Source organism: Diadema antillarum, unplaced genomic scaffold (genome assembly GCF_040938485.1).
Source record: "Diadema antillarum isolate AM-2024a unplaced genomic scaffold, OU_Dant_1.0 scf00000117, whole genome shotgun sequence".
In the NCBI taxonomy this organism is placed as follows: domain Eukaryota; kingdom Metazoa; phylum Echinodermata; class Echinoidea; order Diadematoida; family Diadematidae; genus Diadema; species Diadema antillarum.
Window position 1 is genome coordinate 195,174 of NW_027271006.1, and position 24,133 is coordinate 219,306.

Sequence of the window (24,133 nt, forward strand, 5' to 3'; positions counted from 1 at the left end):
TTCCTCAGGCACCACTGGTGGATCCAGTGGAACCCTGGTATTTCCTAAGGCACCACAAGTGGATCCAGCGGAACCCTGGTATTTCCTCAGGCACCACTAGTGGATCCAGTGGAACCCTGGTAATTCCTCAGGCACCACTAGTGGATTCAGTGGAACCCTGGTATTTCCTAAGGCACCACAAGTGGATCCAGCGGAACCCTGGTAATTCCTCAGGCACCACTAGTGGATCCAGTGGAACCCTGGTAATTCCTCAGGCACCACTAGTGGATCCAGTGGAACCCTGGTAATTCCTCAGGCACCACTAGTGGATCCAATGGAACTTTTGGATTCCCTCAGGAACCACTCTTTAAACCGATGGAATCCTGAGATTCCCAATGGCACAGCTAGATGTTCCTGTGGAATTCTGTGATTCCCAAAGGCACTGCTAGTCATTCCAATGGAAATCTGATGGAATTCCCATGGAACCACTTGATGCTCCCTCTCACCCTAGGATTTCTTCAGGCACCAACAGTTCCTCCACTGGAAACTTTGAATTCCCAAAAACACCGTCGGCTGCTCCACTGGAATGCTTAAACATCCCAAAACACCACTGGTTGGCTCTACTGGGATCCATATATCCCCAAAACACCATTGGTTGCGCCACTTGAATCTTTAAATCCCCAATACACCATTACTTGCTCCACTTGAATTCTTAAACACCCCAAAACACCATTGGTCGCTCCACTGGGATCCTTAGATTCCCCAAACGCACCATTGGTTGCGCCACTTGAATCGTGAAATCCTCAATACACCATTAGTTGCTCCACTGGAATTCTTTGATTCCCCCAAACACCATCAGTTGTTCCACTGGAATCCTTAGATTCCCCCAAAGCACCATTAGTCATTCCATCCAAGCCAGCTGTGGCAAACCAGCAGGTAGATCATGGCCACGAATGTTGTGCTGAGCATCATGGGAAAACCAACCCTGTGGAGAGACAGGGAAGATTGTAGAGAGGAAATTACCAGGATGAGATGCGATATCATATTTCTATTTTAGAGAACGGATAATCAATTTCCTGGAATTATCAGGAAAATGCATATTGCATTCGAAATAGCTGGCAATTCACTGAATCTGAAAGTGTCTAAAAAGAACAATTCACCTGCTGTTGTACACAATGAAATTGAAAGATATTCTTCTTAAGGGTCAAATATTGCAAGTGTATGTAGAATATAAGTTGATTCATACAATTTGAGAAGCAATGTACCTTGTTCTGTCCAAAGCACGGTATTAAGCGAATTGTACATACGTATGCACAAGATATTTCCCAGTTACTCATGCATATAAGTGGTCTTGGATAAAGAGTCCTGAAATAATGGGTTTTTGTCTTTTTGACAAACACTGGAATAACTGATACACCTTCACAAGAGAAAACATCAACATGAACTCAGCTGTAATGCTTTGGTTTGAATAAATGGCTCATAATGAAATTCATACATACAAATGTTGTATGTACAAGACAGATTGGAATTTTGACTGGAATGAGTTCTGGTTCAATAGACTTTTATTCAGGAAGTCATGGGTTCAAAGCCTCCCACAGCATTTGTACCCTTGAGCAGATCACATGACTTCAGGCAGCCTTGTTATAATGAAGACAGAGATAACCAGATTTTGCTACAGCGACAGGATTTGTTTGGTAAAACTACTCACAAGTTCCCTCATTATTTTAGTTTGTCCATTTTTAAAATTTGTTATAATGTGAAAATTCTTGCAGTTCCTGAGTATCTTGTTACAACAGGGTTCTCCTGTATTAACATCTACCTTGATCCTCTCAACTCAGAGTACACAGTAGGGAGCTGAATATAGGTGTAGGAGAACCTGGCAAGTGCCATTCTGGCCAGAATGCCCCAAAGGTAGTGGAGTGGGGATACTGTTGGTGCAAGCTTTTCTATAAGCGACTGGAGAAATAATATGCTTGAAAGGATATTCACGTCATCACTTACTTCAGAAAGTCGACAAAGGAGAATCCGTAACCGTGTTGGTCTGCAATCCCCGCGCACACAACATTGGCCGATGCCCCAATGAGTGTTCCATTGCCTCCGAGACACGCCCCAAAGGCCAATGCCCACACCATGGGCTTTAGGGGAAGCCCCAGTTCTTCCCTCTCACCCAGGTCCAGGACGATAGGAATCTGGTCCAGAAAGTGATAAGAGTGGACAAAGGTTATCTTCATCAAATCCATTTTAGTTTTAGAATATGGCACATACATTCTGCCACGACTCATTGATATCTAATGGCAGTCACAAAATGCTGGTACTGCTTTTATATCTTGGACATATTTGAATTTCTGTTTGACAACCTCACTATAGTATTAGCTTGCTATCTATGATAGATACAAAGAATATTATTCTATTCTGAATTAGCTATACTTCAGTTTCCAAAGCAAATTGTAGCATACGTTTATACAGTATTCATCGCATAATCGGGCATCTGATAATCGGGATCCTCGCTTAAATGATATACGCTTCCCAGAAACATTTCCAACGCACGTTATTTTCACTGGATAATCGGGCGGGGACCTCTGATAAACGGGACAATTTTTCTTCAAGCGATCTTTGATTTTGTTAATATTTTACACAAAAAATCTACCAAAATACCACAACAATATTTCAAAGATTCCGTATCAGTTGTCGTTTACAACAAACTTACAAAGCAAGCTTCGGATTGGTGTGTTTTGACCTCCGTCCATCCAGTACATGTACATGCATAGCCACGAAAGCGCCGTGTATAAGTATCCATGCCATTGCAAAGCACATGCCTTCGCGAACATTCTTCTCCCCTACATAAGCAAAGCCATGTGCTCGCTTGCAATTCCTACTCGACTCACATCCAATAAAAAACATGCCTCGCTCATACAGCCCAGGCTGTGTGCGTTGTTTAATCTCAGTCATACACTCTGAGGGCAAAGTCCATTGTTATCGCGCGCCTTCGTATCTTGTTATCTACTGTCTTTGGTTTCAACTTTCAATACAGCTGTACACTGTGATCTGTGTGTACGTCACAATCTTCCTCAGTTGTGACTGGGCAAAAGTTACGTGATTGAAATGAGGGCTATGAACAGTTACGTATTCAGTGAAATGGGGGAGAGAGTGGGAGGGAGAGCGTGAAAGATGAGAAGGGTTCAATGTATGTGCGAATGCGTAACGTTTTATGAATCTAGACTATGAGCTGACATTGATTACGTGTACACGCGTGTTTGACAGAAGAATCGAACCCGGTTGCAATTACTCTACATCATTGCGAGAATGCAGGGAGAGCTGGAGGGTCGCGCCGAGGGGTAGCGTGTTGTGTATTCATGTACATGTACAGTACGTCAGTATGCATGTATGTGTGTGTGTGTGTGTGTGTGTGTGCACTACATGTACATGTCGTATGCCGTTAGTGTATGGCGAGTACTCATCGCGAAATCGGGCACCTCGCTTAAAGGGGCCGTGTTTGCTACTCCCAACTTGTCCCGATCATGCGATGAATACTGTACTGTACAAATTCACTCTCACACTATCCAACTGAGTGATGGCACATTAAATGATTTTGAATGTAATGACCTCTTTTGAAAAGTCATGCAGTTCTATAACCATGACTATTTAAACAGTCTGTGAACAATGTTGGCTTTATTATGGGATTTGAAAAGAAATAAAATACTAACAAATAGGTAACTACAGGACTGCCAGATAAAAGTTTTCTCTACAGGACTAGGCACTAAGGAGCAGAGTACTACCTGTGCTGCTTGCAAAATATAGAGACCAGGTTTTATCTGCTGAGCAATAATTAGCTCTCTATGGACAAAATTGGCTTTACTTGGGAGTTTCAGAGATATGATAAAGCTTTTATAGACATTAAAGACAACGTCATCTTTGGAGTAAACATGGACACAAGTTTGGTGTTCTATGGGTGTGGCTCTAACTTGGGTGGTACATACCATCGCCGTGGTGAACGGGATGTTGTCGATGAAGGATGAGGCGAGGGCCGAAACCCACAGGATGAGAATCAAGGCCACAGTCAGCCTGGACTCCTCTGGCACATCCTGCATGGATTAACATGACATCAACAGCCAGGTCAGATTATCACTCACGCATTTAACCGACACATCAGGAGTCACACACACACAAAAAAAAAACCCCAACATGCATGCAAATGTGATCAAAGGTCACAGGTGAAAGGTCATTGAATGACTATCCTCCTCCAGTATGTCCTGTATGGATTAAAGTGACAAGCAACAACCAGGTCAGAATTAATGGTCACATGCGCATAACCTGTTGAGGATGGACTGATTTTGCTATAACACGTATTTCCGATAGACACCTGCCCGAGTATTCTCGAGACTCTCTTCAACAGGTTAAACTCGTCTGTGACTAAGACATCTAAATCCAACTGCATATAAACAGGTTGCCACCATCAGTCACAACAGAGTTAACCCAAGATTCTATACGTTTTTTAAATTTCCATGGACTTTGCATGGGAGCCACCAGGTTCTTGCAGGCAGAAGATTAAAATGTATATTATCCTTTATTAAAGAAATCTCATCCAGTGATTGGTCTACATACATGTCATGTAACCAAACATACCATTACTACAATATGTTGAATATGTTGACATAAAATGCTCATGGAGGAAAATGTGCTATACTGTGATGGCAGTCATGGTAAACTGTACTAAAACATGAAAGTTGTCATACGTTTGTATGTGATCACTGAATTTTTTATCTTCATCAATAGCATGTGTAGCATATTGTACTTTTGGAATGAATCTTTGCACATAGACTACTATTTCTTTGCATCCGCCACGGTACACAGATTGTCTGCTTTATTTTAACCTGTCGAGGACAGGCTGATTTTGCTACAACATGCATTTCCCATAGACACCTGCCTGAGTATACTCTGGACTCGTCCTCAACAGGTTAACAATATTTAACAATTGCAACTGATTGACAAATTGCCCTACATCGACGTAAATAAGCACTGAATTGATCAGTGTTTTAGTAGTAGCCATGATAAAAAATCATGGGCGTACATACTCGAGCAGGATTCGAACCCACGACCTCCTGATCACCGGACAGGCGTCATCTCCACTAGACCACCGAGCTTTCGCCCGACAGCAAGTGTTGGTTCTAATCCTTATAGCATGCAACGGGTACTGCTTTTGTTATTCAAATTTATGAAGTTCTTCCGTCGTGATGTTTCATTGCAACTGATTGACAAATTGCCCTACATCGACGTAAATAAGCACTGAATTGATCAGTGTTTTAGTAGTAGCCATGATAAAAAATCATGGGCGTACATACTCGAGCAGGATTCGAACCCACGACCTCCTGATCACCGGACAGGCGTCATCTCCACTAGACCACCGAGCTTTCGCCCGACAGCAAGTGTTGGTTCTAATCCTTATAGCATGCAACGGGTACTGCTTTTGTTATTCAAATTTATGAAGTTCTTCCGTCGTGATGTTTCATTGCAACTGATTGACAAATTGCCCTACATCGACGTAAATAAGCACTGAATTGATCAGTGTTTTAGTAGTAGCCATGATAAAAAATCATGGGCGTACATACTCGAGCAGGATTCGAACCCACGACCTCCTGATCACCGGACAGGCGTCATCTCCACTAGACCACCGAGCTTTCGCCCGACAGCAAGTGTTGGTTCTAATCCTTATAGCATGCAACGGGTACTGCTTTTGTTATTCAAATTTATGAAGTTCTTCCGTCGTGATGTTTCATTGCAACTGATTGACAAATTGCCCTACATCGACGTAAATAAGCACTGAATTGATCAGTGTTTTAGTAGTAGCCATGATAAAAAATCATGGGCGTACATACTCGAGCAGGATTCGAACCCACGACCTCCTGATCACCGGACAGGCGTCATCTCCACTAGACCACCGAGCTTTCGCCCGACAGCAAGTGTTGGTTCTAATCCTTATAGCATGCAACGGGTACTGCTTTTGTTATTCAAATTTATGAAGTTCTTCCGTCGTGATGTTTCATTGCAACTGATTGACAAATTGCCCTACATCGACGTAAATAAGCACTGAATTGATCAGTGTTTTAGTAGTAGCCATGATAAAAAATCATGGGCGTACATACTCGAGCAGGATTCGAACCCACGACCTCCTGATCACCGGACAGGCGTCATCTCCACTAGACCACCGAGCTTTCGCCCGACAGCAAGTGTTGGTTCTAATCCTTATAGCATGCAACGGGTACTGCTTTTGTTATTCAAATTTATGAAGTTCTTCCGTCGTGATGTTTCATTGCAACTGATTGACAAATTGCCCTACATCGACGTAAATAAGCACTGAATTGATCAGTGTTTTAGTAGTAGCCATGATAAAAAATCATGGGCGTACATACTCGAGCAGGATTCGAACCCACGACCTCCTGATCACCGGACAGGCGTCATCTCCACTAGACCACCGAGCTTTCGCCCGACAGCAAGTGTTGGTTCTAATCCTTATAGCATGCAACGGGTACTGCTTTTGTTATTCAAATTTATGAAGTTCTTCCGTCGTGATGTTTCATTGCAACTTGTCAATCAGTTGCAATGAAACATCACGACGGAAGAACTTCATAAATTTGAATAACAAAAGCAGTACCCGTTGCATGCTATAAGGATTAGAACCAACACTTGCTGTCGGGCGAAAGCTCGGTGGTCTAGTGGAGATGACGCCTGTCCGGTGATCAGGAGGTCGTGGGTTCGAATCCTGCTCGAGTATGTACGCCCATGATTTTTTATCATGGCTACTACTAAAACACTGATCAATTCAGTGCTTATTTACGTCGATGTAGGGCAATTTGTCAATCAGTTGCAATGAAACATCACGACGGAAGAACTTCATAAATTTGAATAACAAAAGCAGTACCCGTTGCATGCTATAAGGATTAGAACCAACACTTGCTGTCGGGCGAAAGCTCGGTGGTCTAGTGGAGATGACGCCTGTCCGGTGATCAGGAGGTCGTGGGTTCGAATCCTGCTCGAGTATGTACGCCCATGATTTTTTATCATGGCTACTACTAAAACACTGATCAATTCAGTGCTTATTTACGTCGATGTAGGGCAATTTGTCAATCAGTTGCAATGAAACATCACGACGGAAGAACTTCATAAATTTGAATAACAAAAGCAGTACCCGTTGCATGCTATAAGGATTAGAACCAACACTTGCTGTCGGGCGAAAGCTCGGTGGTCTAGTGGAGATGACGCCTGTCCGGTGATCAGGAGGTCGTGGGTTCGAATCCTGCTCGAGTATGTACGCCCATGATTTTTTATCATGGCTACTACTAAAACACTGATCAATTCAGTGCTTATTTACGTCGATGTAGGGCAATTTGTCAATCAGTTGCAATGAAACATCACGACGGAAGAACTTCATAAATTTGAATAACAAAAGCAGTACCCGTTGCATGCTACAAGGATTAGAACCAACACTTGCTGTCGGGCGAAAGCTCGGTGGTCTAGTGGAGATGACGCCTGTCCGGTGATCAGGAGGTCGTGGGTTCGAATCCTGCTCGAGTATGTACGCCCATGATTTTTTATCATGGCTACTACTAAAACACTGATCAATTCAGTGCTTATTTACGTCGATGTAGGGCAATTTGTCAATCAGTTGCAATGAAACATCACGACGGAAGAACTTCATAAATTTGAATAACAAAAGCAGTACCCGTTGCATGCTATAAGGATTAGAACCAACACTTGCTGTCGGGCGAAAGCTCGGTGGTCTAGTGGAGATGACGCCTGTCCGGTGATCAGGAGGTCGTGGGTTCGAATCCTGCTCGAGTATGTACGCCCATGATTTTTTATCATGGCTACTACTAAAACACTGATCAATTCAGTGCTTATTTACGTCGATGTAGGGCAATTTGTCAATCAGTTGCAATGAAACATCACGACGGAAGAACTTCATAAATTTGAATATTTAACAAGTTCAAACAGAATTTATTCCTGCCGACCTACCAATTACGTCTCCAATCTCAACTGTACATCCATTGTGTGTTTTTTTTTTCTTTTCCAACAGACATCAAGGGCTGTGATATCATACTCTGCAGCAATTCTGGAAGCTATAGCACCACATAAATGACTCTATACAGATAGAAAAATATATTTTTTAATCTATGCAGTACAGTGCAGTCCCGTTATAACGAACATGCTTATAACCCGTTATAACCCGTTATAACGAACATGGTTATAACGAAATTCCGGTTACAACGAAGTAAAAATTCAGGCCACAACATCATCCACTCTATGTAATTTCATTGTTTATTTGTTCGGCTATAACAAAATTTTTATATAACGAAAGAAAACTGCCGGTCCCGCGGCTTCATTATACATTTTTGTGATTTCGTTGTAATGGGAGTCCACTGTAATAACCTTATTTTCTCACCTCAATAAGGTCTGCTACCAGATCTCCAATGTAGTTGATTAATCCAAGTTCTGTAAGTCCCTGCAGACCAAACCATGATGAAATCATATGATATCACATGACATCACAACAAATTAAATCTTATTCAAATTCATGAAATTCTTCCGTCGAGATTTTTTCATTGCAATTGAGATTGACAAATTGCCCTACATCAACGTAAATAAATTGTCAATCAGTTGCAATAAAAACATCTTGACGGAAGAATTTCATGAATTTGAATAATTACGCAGTACCCGCTGCATGCTGTTTTTGTATAAGGATTAGAACCAAAACTTGCTGTCGGGTGGAAGCTTGGTGGTCTAGTGGAGATGACGCCTGTCCCGAGATCAGGAGGTCGTAGGTTCAAATCCTGCTCGAGAATGTATGCCCATGATTTCTTTTATTATGGCTACTACTAAAACTCTTGATCAATTCAGTACTTATCTACGTCGATGTAGGGCAATTTGTCAATCAGTTGCAATGAAATTAGATGATTGAAAAACAACGACAAACACTCTTCAACAGAAGGATGACTTTATGGGAACAAAACAAAAGCTCTTCAAGTACCATGTAAGTGAAACCTTCACTGTATGAAAACTTTAAGACAGCTCTGCACTAATCTGTATCATTTTCACTTCACAGCTACAGTACATACATGTACATGCCAAATCTATATGTATGTGCAAATTAACAGGTTTCTGCAGTATATGGCTGTGTGATCCACTGATCTCTATAGGGAGTAGCTGGATATCTCATAGGTTAAGCGCTTTGAAGCCACTACGCCGCCATCTTACCCTGCACATTGTCCATACATTTGTGTACAGAGCTCACGACGTCACATGATCTTTGTGACAGTCTCTGCCGGAAAATATGTGCAAATGCCCATAGAGTGTGCCTGGCAACATGGCGGCACGGCGGCTTCACATGCTTGTACAGCACGAATGGGCCAATGGGATATCCAGATATCTCCTATAGAGATCAGTGGTATGAAACTCACCTCCATTAGAACAAAGAGGGCGGCAAAGAAGAGCAGGGTGGCCCACTCCACACGATGCATCACATTCTCAATGTCATGCACATCGGCCAATAGCAGCAAAGCCACGGCACCAATTACTGCAATCCAGCCTGCGATACATGGCAAACACATGCAACACATCAATGGTCACAAAAAAAAAAAAAAATTGCATGCAAATGTGAACTAAGGTCAGAGGTGAAAGGTCAGTCAATTGACCCTGCTTGGCAGCAATGTTTTTACTGATAGGACTCACTGCAAGCATCTTGGCAGTGCATGTTTAAAGCATCTTATTAAATCATATGAGATGTTCACATCAAATACATGCATGTCTGAAGTAATCTGCAACATGCAGAAATGCCACACTGTCACACGCATGACGAAAACTGTCATCAAATCATATGAATCCACAGCAAGCATTTGAAGCTCCAGCTTGTTGAAGTCAAATGCAAATGTCCTTTGACTTACAGGAATTTTGACTTATACAAGAGAATTAATATGTGATTATATGTACATGTACCTGAGCGAGAAATTTTCTTTGACTTTGCCAATTTTTTTACTTGTCAAGGACTTGGGCAAGGACGACTGTACATTGCTGTTGGGGGGACAAAACCTCGTATCACAAATATGTCAAATGTTCACGAGATCAGAAAACAAAACAAAACAAAAAACAAAACATGGCTGCCAAGGCACTATAACACATGGAATTGCCAGTGACATACCATGGGGGCTTCATTTTTGTGGAAAGACAGCTACGCTTTGGACAAGACATCACTTCATTGATTATCTGACGATTAATCTAAAAGTATGATTTTGATCAAAATGTGAGAAACAGGCCTTTGTCACCCCATTGACAATAATTATGCAAAAATGATGTTCTGGTGTCCGCTACGGATGGCTTACCCAAATTGAGGTAGATCCCTACTACCAGTGAGTGAGAGAAGAAGAGGACGATGACAGCGATTAGAACAAAGCTGCATTTTGCCAGCAGCACTTTGTCTGTGATGCGGTACTGGCGAGACAGAACAAAAAAGACATTGTCATGTGACCATAAAAATGTTGCATTGTTAAAGGGGCATTCCACACAATTTTCATAATTTCACATCATGTAGTACATAAATCGACAGCTCCATGTATAGATATGTGGAATTTATTGTGGTCCTTGAGCAGAGAAACAATACTTTGAAAAATCTTACAGTGAACAGTGTTGATGAGATAGGAGCTACACATATTTCAGAAGTGTAGCAGTGTAACTCCAGTACAATACCACTTGCTGAACAAGTTCACCTGTGTAGAATGTATGCATGCCATCTTCTTTTGTTCTGTTTCCTTGAGCCCAAACTCATGCTTTCTTATGGTGAGGCTGCCATGTCATCATCCTTGTTCATTGCAATTTGTTGTAAATTTTGAAAACATTCTTATTCCTCAACCAAATCACTATAAATTTTGAAACTCTGCACTCAGTATAAGTAATTTATAGCTGTTCAATTGTAAAATTCTGAAAATCATCTGGAGGTCTCCTCTATTGTCTCACACTGGATGATGACAGACATCTCAATAAGTGTGTCGGACTATGACTTGATTATACAGTGTACTGTTTCAAATGTTTTCATGTGTACCCATAGCAGTCTGAATATATTACAATTGACAAAATACTGCCAGTTACACTATGGTAAGCCAGAACAACAAATTACATTCCTCTCCCAAATGGTAAAATGCTAAACCTGTCTTCACTTGGGCAATGTCATCATATTAGATTGTAATCTCACTCCCAGTGGGGTTGGATAGGGGAGGGGGGTTCAGCGCGAATGAATGAAAGTAAATCAAAAGATGGACAAATCTGAACAATTGCTTTTTGAAGGCAATACATTTGTAATTTGTAGGTTTTGCAAAATGTTGCCAAACATGACAGGGGTGGGGAAAAAAGGGGGGGGGGAGGTATGGTTGCCCTCTCCTAATAAAATAGCTAAACTGTATATTGTTGTAAATTGTGATTACAGATACACTAAACTTACTCGCACTTCCAGCTCTGCTAACTTTTCTTGCCAGTTTCGAGTTCTGCCTGCAGATTGCCTGGACAACATGGAAAATTATAGGAACATTGAACAATTAAAAATATGCATTTAGATTCTTTTGAACAAAACTGAGGTGACTTGTCTATTCCTCACTTTTCCCAAGGACAAGAGTAGTTTTGATAGACAAAGAGCTCTACAATCATAATTTGTCAAGTGGGTAAGCACAAAAAATGTTGCCATCATTCTGCACAATTTTTATATTCACAAGAGTTTTTCAACTGGTGAGCATCATATTGCCTGAACATGAAATTAAATCAAAAGAGAGAAAACATTGAGTGCGACTACATACGCTTGGGACTTGTGTCCTCGTGCCGATATACAGCTGTTTTCACATAAATATGCTGTTTAGAAAATCCTATAATACTCACATGAAAAAGTATGGTATAGTAAGCAAATAATCAACGTTGGTGAAGGTGATGGGACAAACTATCACTTTCGAGGCGATCTGGATGTAGCTATCTTTCTGAAGCTCAGCTGAGGAAAGATAGCATACACATTCAGATCGCCGAGGAAGTGATAGTTTGTCTCATTGCCTGAAACGAAAAGTTAATTATTTGCTTTATATTCCACATCTAGGGTCCTAGAAATTCCCATGTTATTCCACATCTGAACCCGTTTTAGCTGTCTTTAGGTATCCTTAGGGCTTAGGCTACGTAGTGCGCGTAGATGACAAAACAATGAATTTGCTGCGCGCACCGCGCGGCATCGAAGTGAAAGTGCATTGAACTGTGTACTATCAAGTGACCTAGGTCACATGATAGTCCACAGTGCAACCACTTTTATTTCGCGCATACTCATCTTGCGTTAGGACTGTGTGGACTGTGTGGAGATCAGCGAAACAAAAGGGACTATCAACATAGAGTGTAATGAACTTTTCTTCTCAGGTGATGTGATGGGCAAAACTACGCTTCATCACGTGATCAGCTCTGGACCAATCCTATTGCAACATCCTTAGTATGTGGAATATAACAAAGAATAGTATAGTAAGCAAATAATCAACGTTGGTGAAGGTGATGGGACAAACTATCACTTCCGAGGCGATCTGGATGTAGCTATCTTTCCGAAGCGCAGCTGAGGAAAGATAGCGTACACATTCAGATCGCCGAGGAAGTGATAGTTTGTCTCATTGCCTGAAACTAAAAGTTGATTATTTGCTTTATATTCCACATCTAGGGTCCTAGAAATTCCCATTTTATTCCACATCTGAAACCGTTTTAGCTGTCTTTAGGTATCCTTTGGGCTTAGGCTACGTGTGCGCGTAGATGACAAAACAATGAAGTTGCTGAGCGCACCGCGCGGCACCGAAGTGAAAGTGCGTTGCACTGTGTACTATCAAGTGACCTAGGTCACATGATAGTCCACAGTGCAACGCACTTTTATTTCGCGCGTACTCATCTTGCGTTAGGACTATGTGGACTGTGTGGAGATCAGCGAAACAAAAGGGGCTATCAACATAGAGTGTAACGAACTTTTCTTCTCAGGTGATGTGATGGGCAAAACTACGCTTCATCACGTGATCAGCTCTGGACCAATCCTATTGTAACATTCTTAGTATGTGGAATATAATAGAGTATAGCATAGAGAAAGGTAAACTGAAATACTGTATAAGCTGTTATTTTTGCAAATTTCGCGAATCACAGTTGGATCGCAAATTTAACAACACACGAAATTGTCTCCACGCGCTTTGTTAATAGAGCATTGACGTAAGCGTCAGCGTCGATTCGCGAAAACAACATCTCGCAAAAATGTCTATGACCTCGTCATTCGCAAAAATATCTGTACGCAAAAATAAGAGCATATACAGTATGTTCGGCAAACAATATTGGTATGTGACAGTTTAGAGTCTTTGTGGTACTGCACTATAATGACAAAAGGTACAATGTATTTTGTATGACAATCTCTGCAGGGCCTTTAGAGGAAGCAGACACTTATATATCCAAACACACTTAGGAAGCTATACAAATGACTGCTCATCCAAAGCAATCCATATTCAATACAAGTTGACAACACATTACATATTTCTGATATATTTTTAAACATCCATTTTGTGAAATGAAAGCAATGCATATCTCAGCACCACTGAAATTCAAAACCTATCTGCTAAAGCTCCTCCCTATCTACTGTCTGCCCCTTCTACATCTGTATAGAAACCATGCATTTATAATTATATACATGTAGAATGGAGTCCAAGCACATCTGCTTTATGAAGAGTTACAATTAATTATATAGTCGATTTCAATCATAAGTCTATGACAGCCTGTGTGGTAAGGGAATTTAAAATCGATTATATCTTTTGATAAAACGGGGCCCTGGACATTAAATGTTTAGGTGGTCTCTAAAATCTTGACAGGAAAAAAAAAAAAAGAAAAAGAAAAAAAAGGAGAGCATCTTAACTACAGAAGCTGGAATGCAGCGCAACAAGTGCATATCGTCTGTTGAGAATGATAAGGGCGTTAAGTTGTCACTAAACCCATAGTGTTCGAGACAACTTAACGCCCTTCTCATTCTCAGCTGACGATATGTTACAAAATACATACTTTGTGGTATCCCATCACATCAGAAAGTTTTAAACTGTTTGCTTTTAGTGCCCCCGTCCCACATCAAGCCCCCTCCCCGGTCCCACCTTGACTGGTAGAGCCGGTTGCGGAACTGCGTCTCAAGCTGGTAGACTTTCTGCAAGAGGAGTGCCTTCACAGTACTCTCCTCCTTGGATGCAACCATGATCCTGGTGGCCGCCTGACGCCACACCTCTATCTCGTGCTTCAGCTCTGGGGGTGTGAAGAGTCACATGAAATTTGTTACGCTTTGACGTTTCACTTTTATTTTCATTGCGCTCACCACTAGAAGAAAAGTACTCTGCACTCATACAGTAGAGGAGACTGTCAAATGTGGACAACTATGACTATTGCCTGAAAAGTCTGTTCAATTTGTAGCTACGAGGACCACAGTACCGTAAAAGCTGTTATTTTCGCCAGGGTTTAATTTTCGCGAATTTCGTGAATCACTGTTGGACCGCGAATTCAACAACATGCAAAAATCTTGCCATGCGCTATTATAGGCTACCAGTGCACATGCAAACCTCGGTGTCAATTCACGAAAGCAATATCTCGCGAAAATGTCAGTGACCTGCTCATTTGCAAAAATATCTGTGCACGAAAATAACAGCTTATACAGTATATCCCCTTTATTCTTTCTTCATTCTTTTACTTAATTTCATATGTTGGTTCTCAGGGGAAAAAACAACAACAACAACAATGAAACAAAGAAACAAACAACAGATACAGGACAACCAAAAAAAAAAAACAAATACAAAAAAAAATATGCAGAATCATTCTTTTGAATAGAAAATATGTTCCACCTCAAGTCTGGAGGCTTACATGCCTGCATTCCCACAATAAGTCAACAAACAAATTTGAAATTTTCAAGGATGTTGTTTAAAATCTAATCATACTTGCCATTCATGCACGCTTATTCTCATTAGGAAGAAAAAGAAAAATACACCCTGAAAAACAGCACAAAATTTCATGTGGCAAACTTCATCACAACAGTTAAGAGCAAATTGTTTGTCTCTTTGTAAAAAAAAAAAAAAAAATGCTACATTTTTAAATGTAGTTTTGAGTTAAGTCCTTGAGTAGCTTTTTGACTGCAGGTACATGTAGATGCCATCACCCACACACATACACATATTCATACATATCTTCTCCATTGGAGAGGTCTCAATTGGTCTGTTTGACATATTATTAGTCTTATTACAAGACTTACATTCAATTTAACTTCAACTCATTTCATCTGAATCAAATTCAAAATTTATATCGATTTTCAACAGAAAAGATACAAATAAAGTATGCAGATGAGATTAAAATAAATTGATATCAGTTAGCAAATATAAAGTGCACTCTTTTGAAATACAATGCAAGTATTCTTGCCATTGCAGTTTAAGATAACAAACAGATTTCAATGAAGAAAAGAAAAAATCAATTCATGGCAGAGGCTAGTATGCTAACCTCGCACTTCTGTGTCCTGTGAGTGTAGGTTGATCCCCCGATAGAGAAGCCTCAGCACAAAGTAGCCAATCACCATGCAGAAGATGATTCCCAGACTAAGATGCAGGGTGAAGTCTGCAAAACCAATGCCCTGTCAAGATAGATACACATACACTAGTAAAGACACACAGACGAGTAAATACACAAAATACATTTGGCATCAAGCACATGCCCCCTGCATGAAATCTGTCGGGGATGTTTTGACATAAAATGACAAAGTGATGCCTGTTTTTTCCTCACTGCAGAAAAATAGATTTTTTCTTTTTCTTTTCTGCTGTGGGTAAGGCACTAGTGCAATCCGAAATCTCTATGTATCAGGGGTCGCGGAATGTTTAAGTGTTGGGGGGGGGGGGGGGGGGGGACCGCGGGACCCTGGGATAGCTCAAAGGTAATTTACATTTTGTTTGGATAGTTTTCATTGTTTTGTTTTGTTTTTTTCTTCACATTACTTGTGGCGGGAGGGGGGGGGGGGGGAGGAGGGATGGGGAGGTTGCCACCATCTACCTGTTATAATTGTGGTTCAGACCAATACAAAGTTCTCTAAAACAGCACATGCATTATGTAAGAGTAATCTCATCTACAATGTACATACATCTCACCACTCTTGAGAACTAATATCTGCTTTAATATTTGATAACATCTCAACAGCAACTCACAATTACAAGGCTACCTATATTTTAGACTTTCAGAGTTGTATTTAATGTGTGTTTGTTTGTTTGTTTGTTTTTCCAACAGTACATTACCAGAGAATACACACCGTAAACTTTGAGTGTGATCACTAACTTTATGAAATGGCAACATTCAGTCACTCGCTGTGATGTGTGAGAAATTTTCCCTTTTCGTCATCAAAGCCAGATGTTTAAATAAGGGGAATTCTACTTCGTTGGGATAATTTTGATCCTTTGTAGACCAAAGCACTTCAATCTAACTTGCTAACCTACATTACTTGTCCTTTCTTCATTCCTAACCTACTTCTTTTTCTTTCTTTTTTTTCGTAATGGTCTATGAACATCAGTTTATTTGGAAAACACACAACCTGTAAAAGGTTTGCGCACCCAATGTTTTTTTTTTCTTTTTTCATTGGTCACTGTTGATAATTTAAATTTACTTATGTGATGCCATTTTTAATATGTTCAGGAGGCATATTCCATAGCATCACACCACTTCAGATTATATGATGATACAGTATTTATATTTTTTTGTTGTACTCCAATCAATATTTGTAAACATTCACTACATTGTGCATTTGACTGTTTCTAAATATTATATGATCAAATGCAGTTTAAGGGTGATGAATGTACTTTATAATCTGTAGTAATTCCGTGTGGTGAGAGAATGAGAATTTGTACATGTCGTGTGTGTATGTGTTTGTGTGTGTGTGAGTTTATTGGGTGTGAGGAAGAGATGATTGTGTGTATGTGTGTGTGAGTGTACCTGTGTTTGCACGTGCGTGTAAGTGTGTATGTTCATGAGAGAGAGGGAGGGGAAGATGTGAATAGAATGTGAGGAAAGGGAGAAACTGGGTCCCTCTTTTATTCAGTTTGTGTTTATTCGTCACGTACAGTGTGTTGAATGTAGTGAATGTAATAGATTCTATCCTGTAAAACATGATATATTCGCGGCATGAATTTTTCGCGAATTGGAGCCGACGGCCTTTTTTGCGGCATGAAATTTTCGCGAACTGGCACTGGCATTCAATGCATATAGTGTAGACAAGAACTTTCGCGTGCATTTTAATTTCGCGAATCTTGGTGCTTGCGAAATTAAAATGCACGCGAAAATTCCTCGTTTTACAGTAATTGATAATGTGGTAAATGATATTACTGTTATTTTTCTAATAGTGATGAATAATTTGAATTCGTAAATACTTTGGTTTTTTAATCAAATTTGTATTTAAGTAGTATGTCTTTGTGAGCAAATGTTGCAATTCAGCATTTTGACTTCAAGAACATTTTATCTAATAAACCAAACCATTACTTGTGTTTTCTGCATTCTGAAGGGGGTAAAAAAAGAAAGCTTGGAGATAATGTAAGTTAGAAACACCCAGTCAAGGCGACAGAAAGTAGTACTCCCTTTAAAAAAGCCACCATCATATGATAAACCCTTACTCTGCTTTATTCGCAAGATGCTGCAGATAGCTGGAAACTATATAAACTGCCAATGAAGGAAAAGATAAGAAAAAAACAATCCTTATTTCGTCATAATGGCCCGTAAACTGGAGTTCCGGAGAGGCATACTGTTATACCAGAGTGAGCCTGCTAACTTACAATTACAGTCACGTAGTTTAATAGAATTAAATGATGACAAAAAAGCTTTGCAAGTTACAGTCACACTTGTAAAGTGCCTGGACATATTTGGGGTGAAGAGTAATATCCAATCCCCACAAATAGAAGTTAGTTCCACAGCACCTGCTTTGATTACCAAATAGAAATGTCAAATAGTAACAAAGTGCAATAAAAGTAAATGGATTTTGAGGATACAGTGTACCTCTGTAAATTTTACAGAACACAGCATACACAATACCAATTAGAGAGTCCACAGATAGGAAGAAATGCAGGGTTAGAAATATATGCAGAACACACGTTCAATAGTCACAAATTATCAAACTGAACTGTAGGTGGAGAATTTAACAACAGACGTCTACCATTCACAGCAAATAGTAATACTGATTAAGTTACAGGTGATAACAGTCTGTTAGTTATTATTTCAGACAAATGAGAAAAGTCTAGAATCCAAATCAATTTCTTGTTTATTTCTTTTTTTGAATTAGACAAAAAAATAACCTAACATTAATACAAATAAATAGGCATGATTTTAATCCAAATAGGTTTGGATAATTTCCAACAAATGGTCTTGTCAACAAAAATATCAAAACAAAATATCATGGCTACTACTAAAACACTGATCAATTCCGTGCTTGAAATGTCAATGTAGGGCAATTTGTCAATCAGTTGCACTGAAAACATCTTGATGGAAGAATTTCAAGAATTTGAAAAACAGGAGCATTTTTCTTCTCAATTCACAACCAACATGCACTCCCAATATAAAACAGTTTCCAATTTATTCTAAAAATGTTCTTATAACTTTTATTAATCCATTTCCCCTACCTTGGTCCTACATTGTAGGTGGAAAAAAAATTAGGGTTCAAGAGGTCGAATAATAATTGCCATATTAGTCGGTTACAAATTATTACAAGGGGGTCCAAAAGGAGACAAAATTACACCAAGTAATTAAGTTACATACAAAATACTGAGCAACAGGCTTTACAAAATTACTAAACATACACATGCTGTCATCTAAAAGTTCTAATATACCTTTGTACCTATCTTGGCACTAGATATATCACTCTACAAGTTTTCATTAGAGTTCTACACAAGCATCTCCACCTAACCATACTTTTTATGCCTCCGCCACGTAGTGGTGCCGGAGGCATTATGTTTTCGGGTTGTCCGTCCGTCCGTCCGTACGTCCGTACGTCCGTACGTACGTCCGTACGTCCGTATGCTTTCGTTTACGCGATAACTTGAGTAATATTTACTGGAATTTTACCAGACTTGGTCCAAGTATGAAGTATGATGGGGCAATGATTTGATTAGATTTTAGGTGAAATCGGCTAAAGGTCAAAGGTCAAAGGTCAAGGTCAAATCATGAAATTTATCCGTTTACGCGATAACTCAAGACTGTATGGAGCAAATTTCACCAAACTTTGTTGGAGGATGATGTATGATGGGACAATTATTTGATTAGTTTTTCAGTGAAATCGGACAGAGGTCAAAAGTCAAAGATCAAGGTCAAATCCTAAAATTTATCTGTTTACGTGATAACTCAAAACTGGATGAAGCAGCTTTCACCAAACTTGGTCCAAGGATGATGTATGATGGGACAATTAGTTGAGTAGATTTTAGTGACATTGACAAGAGGTCAAAGGTAGGTCAAGGTCAAATGCTAAAAATGTTGCTATTTCCCCCATATCTATGCAATGCCTGCAGTTATTTTCTTGAAACTTAGTGTAGACATGTACTACTGCATAAAGATTCTCCAGAGAGAGTTTCATGTCATAAGGTCAAAGGTCAAAAGGTCAAAGGTTAGGTGAAAATGTTGCAATATCACTTTTCTCACAAATGGTTCAATGTATCTTCATTGAACTTGGTACATACATGTACTGACTGGCAGGGCTTATCTAGGGAATTTAGGGGTCATGGGTCGATAGTCAGGGGTCAAAGGTCAAGGTCAACTTCTCAAAATGTTACTATTTCCCTCATATACGCCTGTACTAGTATATGCAATGATTGCATTATTAGTTTTAAAATTTAATATATGTACATGTATTACTTAATGGAGATTCTCTTGGAAATTTCCAGCCAGAAGGTCAAAGGTCAAAGGTTAGGTTTAAATGAAAAATATATATATATTTTGTACTGGTAATTACACTCTTTCTTCATATTTTGAAAATTATACTCAATGCATAAACTTATAATAAGGTCGGTCAGAAGTCAAGTAAAAATTTCCAATTCCCCAAATATGTGTACCTGCACTCTTAATAGACAATTATAGCAAACCCAGTTCGTGGAAAGTGAACATTCACGATATTTCTGATAAACCTGTTATTTTGATATTTTGCCAGTTATGTGAAACTGTCATCACACATTGTGAAGACATTGTACTATACACCTATTGGGAGAATCATGCATTATGGCGGAGGCATCAGTCGCCGTAGCGACATTTCTAGTTTTTTCATGCATTCTTGCTTTTTCCAATCAGTTTCTCAATTCTGAAATGACCATGATAATCTTATTTATATCGACATTCGGAATGTAACACACAAGTGAAATCGATCAAAAAATATCTACTGTGAAGAAGGATTTTTCTGTCCGAGAACATTTTAGAATAAATCACTCATTTTATCTATTACGGCAATCAAGACAGAATTGTAATGCATATTTTCTAGATATACAGATGGTACTATTGCACAAAGCAAGCTTTACTGGGTTATTCTTCCAGGCAAACCAACACGGATTCCAAACTTATGTCATTATTAAACTTGTCAGAGTAAAAATAATAAGCGAATGTAAACCTTGCATTATCATTTTTCTTTGCAGTTTCATGGATAAACAAAATATCGATGTCAAAAGCAAGTGTTTCCTTGTGAAAGATTTTGATAATCACAACAATAGCTGACTGTATTTCATAGAAGGTGTGAGGATGGCACAGTCATTTTCATAGGATGAATTGCTTCATTAAAAAAAAAAAAATCAAGTCTCTTTATCACCTTATTATCATCACCTTTGTATCAGTCATATTTTTCTCATAAAATGTCACCATGCACGCAAGATGCTGTCTTCCATACTTTATTCAAAGAAAGATTTGATTGCACTGAGCCGGATTTTGAAAAAAACAAAAACAAACACTTTTAGTCTACTTCAAGTGGTATGATTTTACATGTAAAAAATCAACACACTTCTTATCATCTTTACTGGTTGTTTTTTGTTTTGTTTTTTGTTTCGTCTGATTCCATGTGATTCCATCTAAACAGTATCCCATGATGCACCACTGCATCTTATGAAAACCACATGGCAGGTCCTGTGCCAATTTCCATGGAGGAATGATGTTATTGACAACTGATAGAAGAAAATGTCAGTCACAATAATCTATGGCAGTGCTGTGAGTATTCAAAATAGGATGTCAAGTCTAATAACTTCAATACAATAATAAAAGAACTTAGAAAACATGCACTATACATGCATGAGAGGTATGAAAACTGATCATATCTGAAGAAGAAGGAAGGTTATGCTGGTAAAGGCCATCAAAAGACTAGCACCTGAGGAGGAGAAGAATTAGTTTGATACGGACAGCAAACACCAACTGTTAAAAGCAGAATGAGATGAAGTAAATTAGAGAGAGCTCATCACACCCATGCCTGAGAGAAGGAGGGGGTACTTACCGCCAGACTTGGATATCTGAGGTGCTGCCAATTTGAATCAATTCAGTGATTTTAAGAGTGTTAAAACATTAAAAAAAAAATGCTCACTTGCATAGTCTGCAGTCTATGATATTACAAAGTTAGAACAGCTTTAAAGGCACATGGTCCCGGTGGTTTTAATAGTCGAATGTGTACGCGGGCGCACTGCGCAAGTTTCCTATAGAGACCTATGCTATCGACTCCTCTTTAGTGCTACATGCTTTGACCCATTTCCCCGAGTCTACAAGTCCGATCCACTGTAGTCAGTGGTCCGATCTGAGTTCGGCTCATGATTCGGCTGAGGGGGATGACAGCTTCAGCGAACTTCCTTTGTGACGTCATATTAGAAGTACATAATCATGCATCTGGCGTCACTACAGACTGTGTGATACGCAGAGAAGACAACGAAGGCAAACATTACCTAGCAACACCTACGCGCTTTACTCATGATGACAGCTCAACTTCGGCAATCTCTGTATCAATGCTAACGGTGATCGGCAGTATCATCCAACAGCGCCCTCATACCCACCGGGACAGTGCATCTTTAAGATGATGACCCCATTTGAAGAGTCTTACATACCGGTTCCACGACACTGTTACCAACTGTCTTTGCAATGGCATGAAATATATTTGTATCTCACCATGCTGATACCTACTGTATCACAAAAAAATTCAATGTACAAATGTAAATTGTATGTGAAAGACATACTTGTTTTCAATCACATACTACTAAACACCACACATGCAATCTCTCGTCTCATTGTAAAAGAAGAAACCTACAAACACATTCTTGCTTTCAGATATGAAAATGACAAATGACAAATGTTGATCAACATCAAAGCCTGATTTGAAAAATCAAAATGTGGTAAGCGTTACCCAATAATACACACTATTAAAGAAATCATTTCTGCAATACAAAAATGAATTGAACCAATTGAACTTCACATCATTCTATTTACTGCATTCCATTATCTTTCACAATGTGATACACGTTTGCTGACATGGGGAATGTATTCATGCAATAAAGTCATGTATGCATGCAATAAAGTATTAAATGCTCCCTATGGGTTTTCGTGCATGCATTCAAAGCACCCTAGGTTTTCATTACCATTTTTGAATATCTCATGCTTATAAAAATGTCAAGAATGGGGTTTCATAGGCTGGAGAATTAAGCAAATGATTCAATAAATATTTCATACTCTTGATTTACAACATCATGCTGAAATCAAACAAGTACTGTAAAAGTGGATATTTTGCATAATTGATTTTTCATGCTCAGCTGGGAAAGACGTAATTCATGTGTTTTGAATTCAGCGGAATCAGGACATTAATTACTGAAAAACATATGTCACACAAAAATATTTGCATACTTTCGTATTTGTGCTAGCTTCTGGTTGCGCGAAATGCGTGAAAATTTCCACTTTTACAGTACAATGTAGTACTGCAATTCACCGTATGTGAGGCGTGAATTATGTTCATGATGATATAACCATGTTGAGGTTTTTCATGACCCGCTGCATGAACCCCAGAAGTCAATGTCAAACTCACCGCATCCTGTATCTCAGAGTTGGAAACGATGATGACATTGGGCGGGTCGCCAATGGCGGTTGCCGTCCCGCCGATGTTGGAGAAGACAACTTCGGCAATCAGGACATAGCGGGGATCAATCTCAAGCACCTCGCACAAGCTGGGGAAGGAGGAGATTGATGGGTAAAATGATTTAATGCTACCTCAAAATACTTTTACTCCTACTACTACTCTATGGTGGTTATATCATATTAATTAAAATGAACTTGCTTGTTGGAGTCCAAAGCCCTTGTCATTGTTTGGTTGGGGTTGTACATATACTTTGGAACATTTGTTTCCTCTGAATATCCTGAGGGCACATTGACTAATTTCACATTGTATCACATGAGCCCACAAAATGGCAATCTGTAGTATTCTTAATATCATTAGTATAGTTCTTTTTAGTATAGTTCTTTTTAGTATAGTATAGTTAGTTATAGGTCTTTTTGTCTTAGTTTCTTTGTTTCATCCATTTTCAATGCTTATCAGTCTATCGATCATATGATTTCTTGTATTACGTGTGGGGGGAATGCAGCCTACAAGCTCAGCTTTTTACCATTCCTCCCCATTTCCAACATTTTCCTATACCTACAAGTTTTCTGTAAATTTATCCTTTACTTTGTATGATGAAATTTATGCACTGTATTCAATTTTTGTAATATATTTATATGTTTCTGTTGGAAATGAAAAATAAATGAATGAATAAATGAATGAAAGAATGAGTATTATCATCATCACCATCATCGTCATTATCATTATCGTCATCTCAACTATAACATGTCAGTGCTACCCTTGACCGTGTGACAAATGCTCATCAGAGACTTACATTATTTGACAGTTTCACGCAAAGTGTCATGCAAATTGCCTGGCACACAGATGAGCAAATGACACAAAAGAAACATGGGAGTCAAGGGGATGCAAACATTTGAGAAAACATAAAATTCAGGTGAGTTTCCCTGAGGTGTGTTGAATCCACTCACACAGGCCCGAATTGAAACTTTGTTTAAACGTAGACCATGGTCTAAAAAAAAAGTGAAATAGGCA

General features: G+C 39.3%; 1 protein-coding gene across 1 annotated transcript in view; it reads right to left on the reverse strand.

Moving 5' to 3' along the window:
• Positions 1–211: 211 nt before the first annotated feature.
• Positions 212–24,133, reverse strand: part of LOC139719950 (P protein-like) — a 74,517-nt gene continuing 50,595 nt past the window's right edge. Inside the window, exons 10-19 of the mRNA XM_071631329.1 lie at positions 23,072–23,210; positions 15,526–15,655; positions 14,145–14,289; positions 11,462–11,519; positions 10,350–10,458; positions 9,432–9,559; positions 8,417–8,476; positions 3,957–4,061; positions 1,981–2,168; positions 212–964 (exon numbers count right to left, since the gene is read on the reverse strand). Coding sequence (XP_071487430.1) covers positions 877–964; positions 1,981–2,168; positions 3,957–4,061; positions 8,417–8,476; positions 9,432–9,559; positions 10,350–10,458; positions 11,462–11,519; positions 14,145–14,289; positions 15,526–15,655; positions 23,072–23,210 — 1,150 coding nt within the window. The 3' untranslated portion in view covers positions 212–876. The remainder of the gene's footprint in view (positions 965–1,980; positions 2,169–3,956; positions 4,062–8,416; positions 8,477–9,431; positions 9,560–10,349; positions 10,459–11,461; positions 11,520–14,144; positions 14,290–15,525; positions 15,656–23,071; positions 23,211–24,133) is intronic.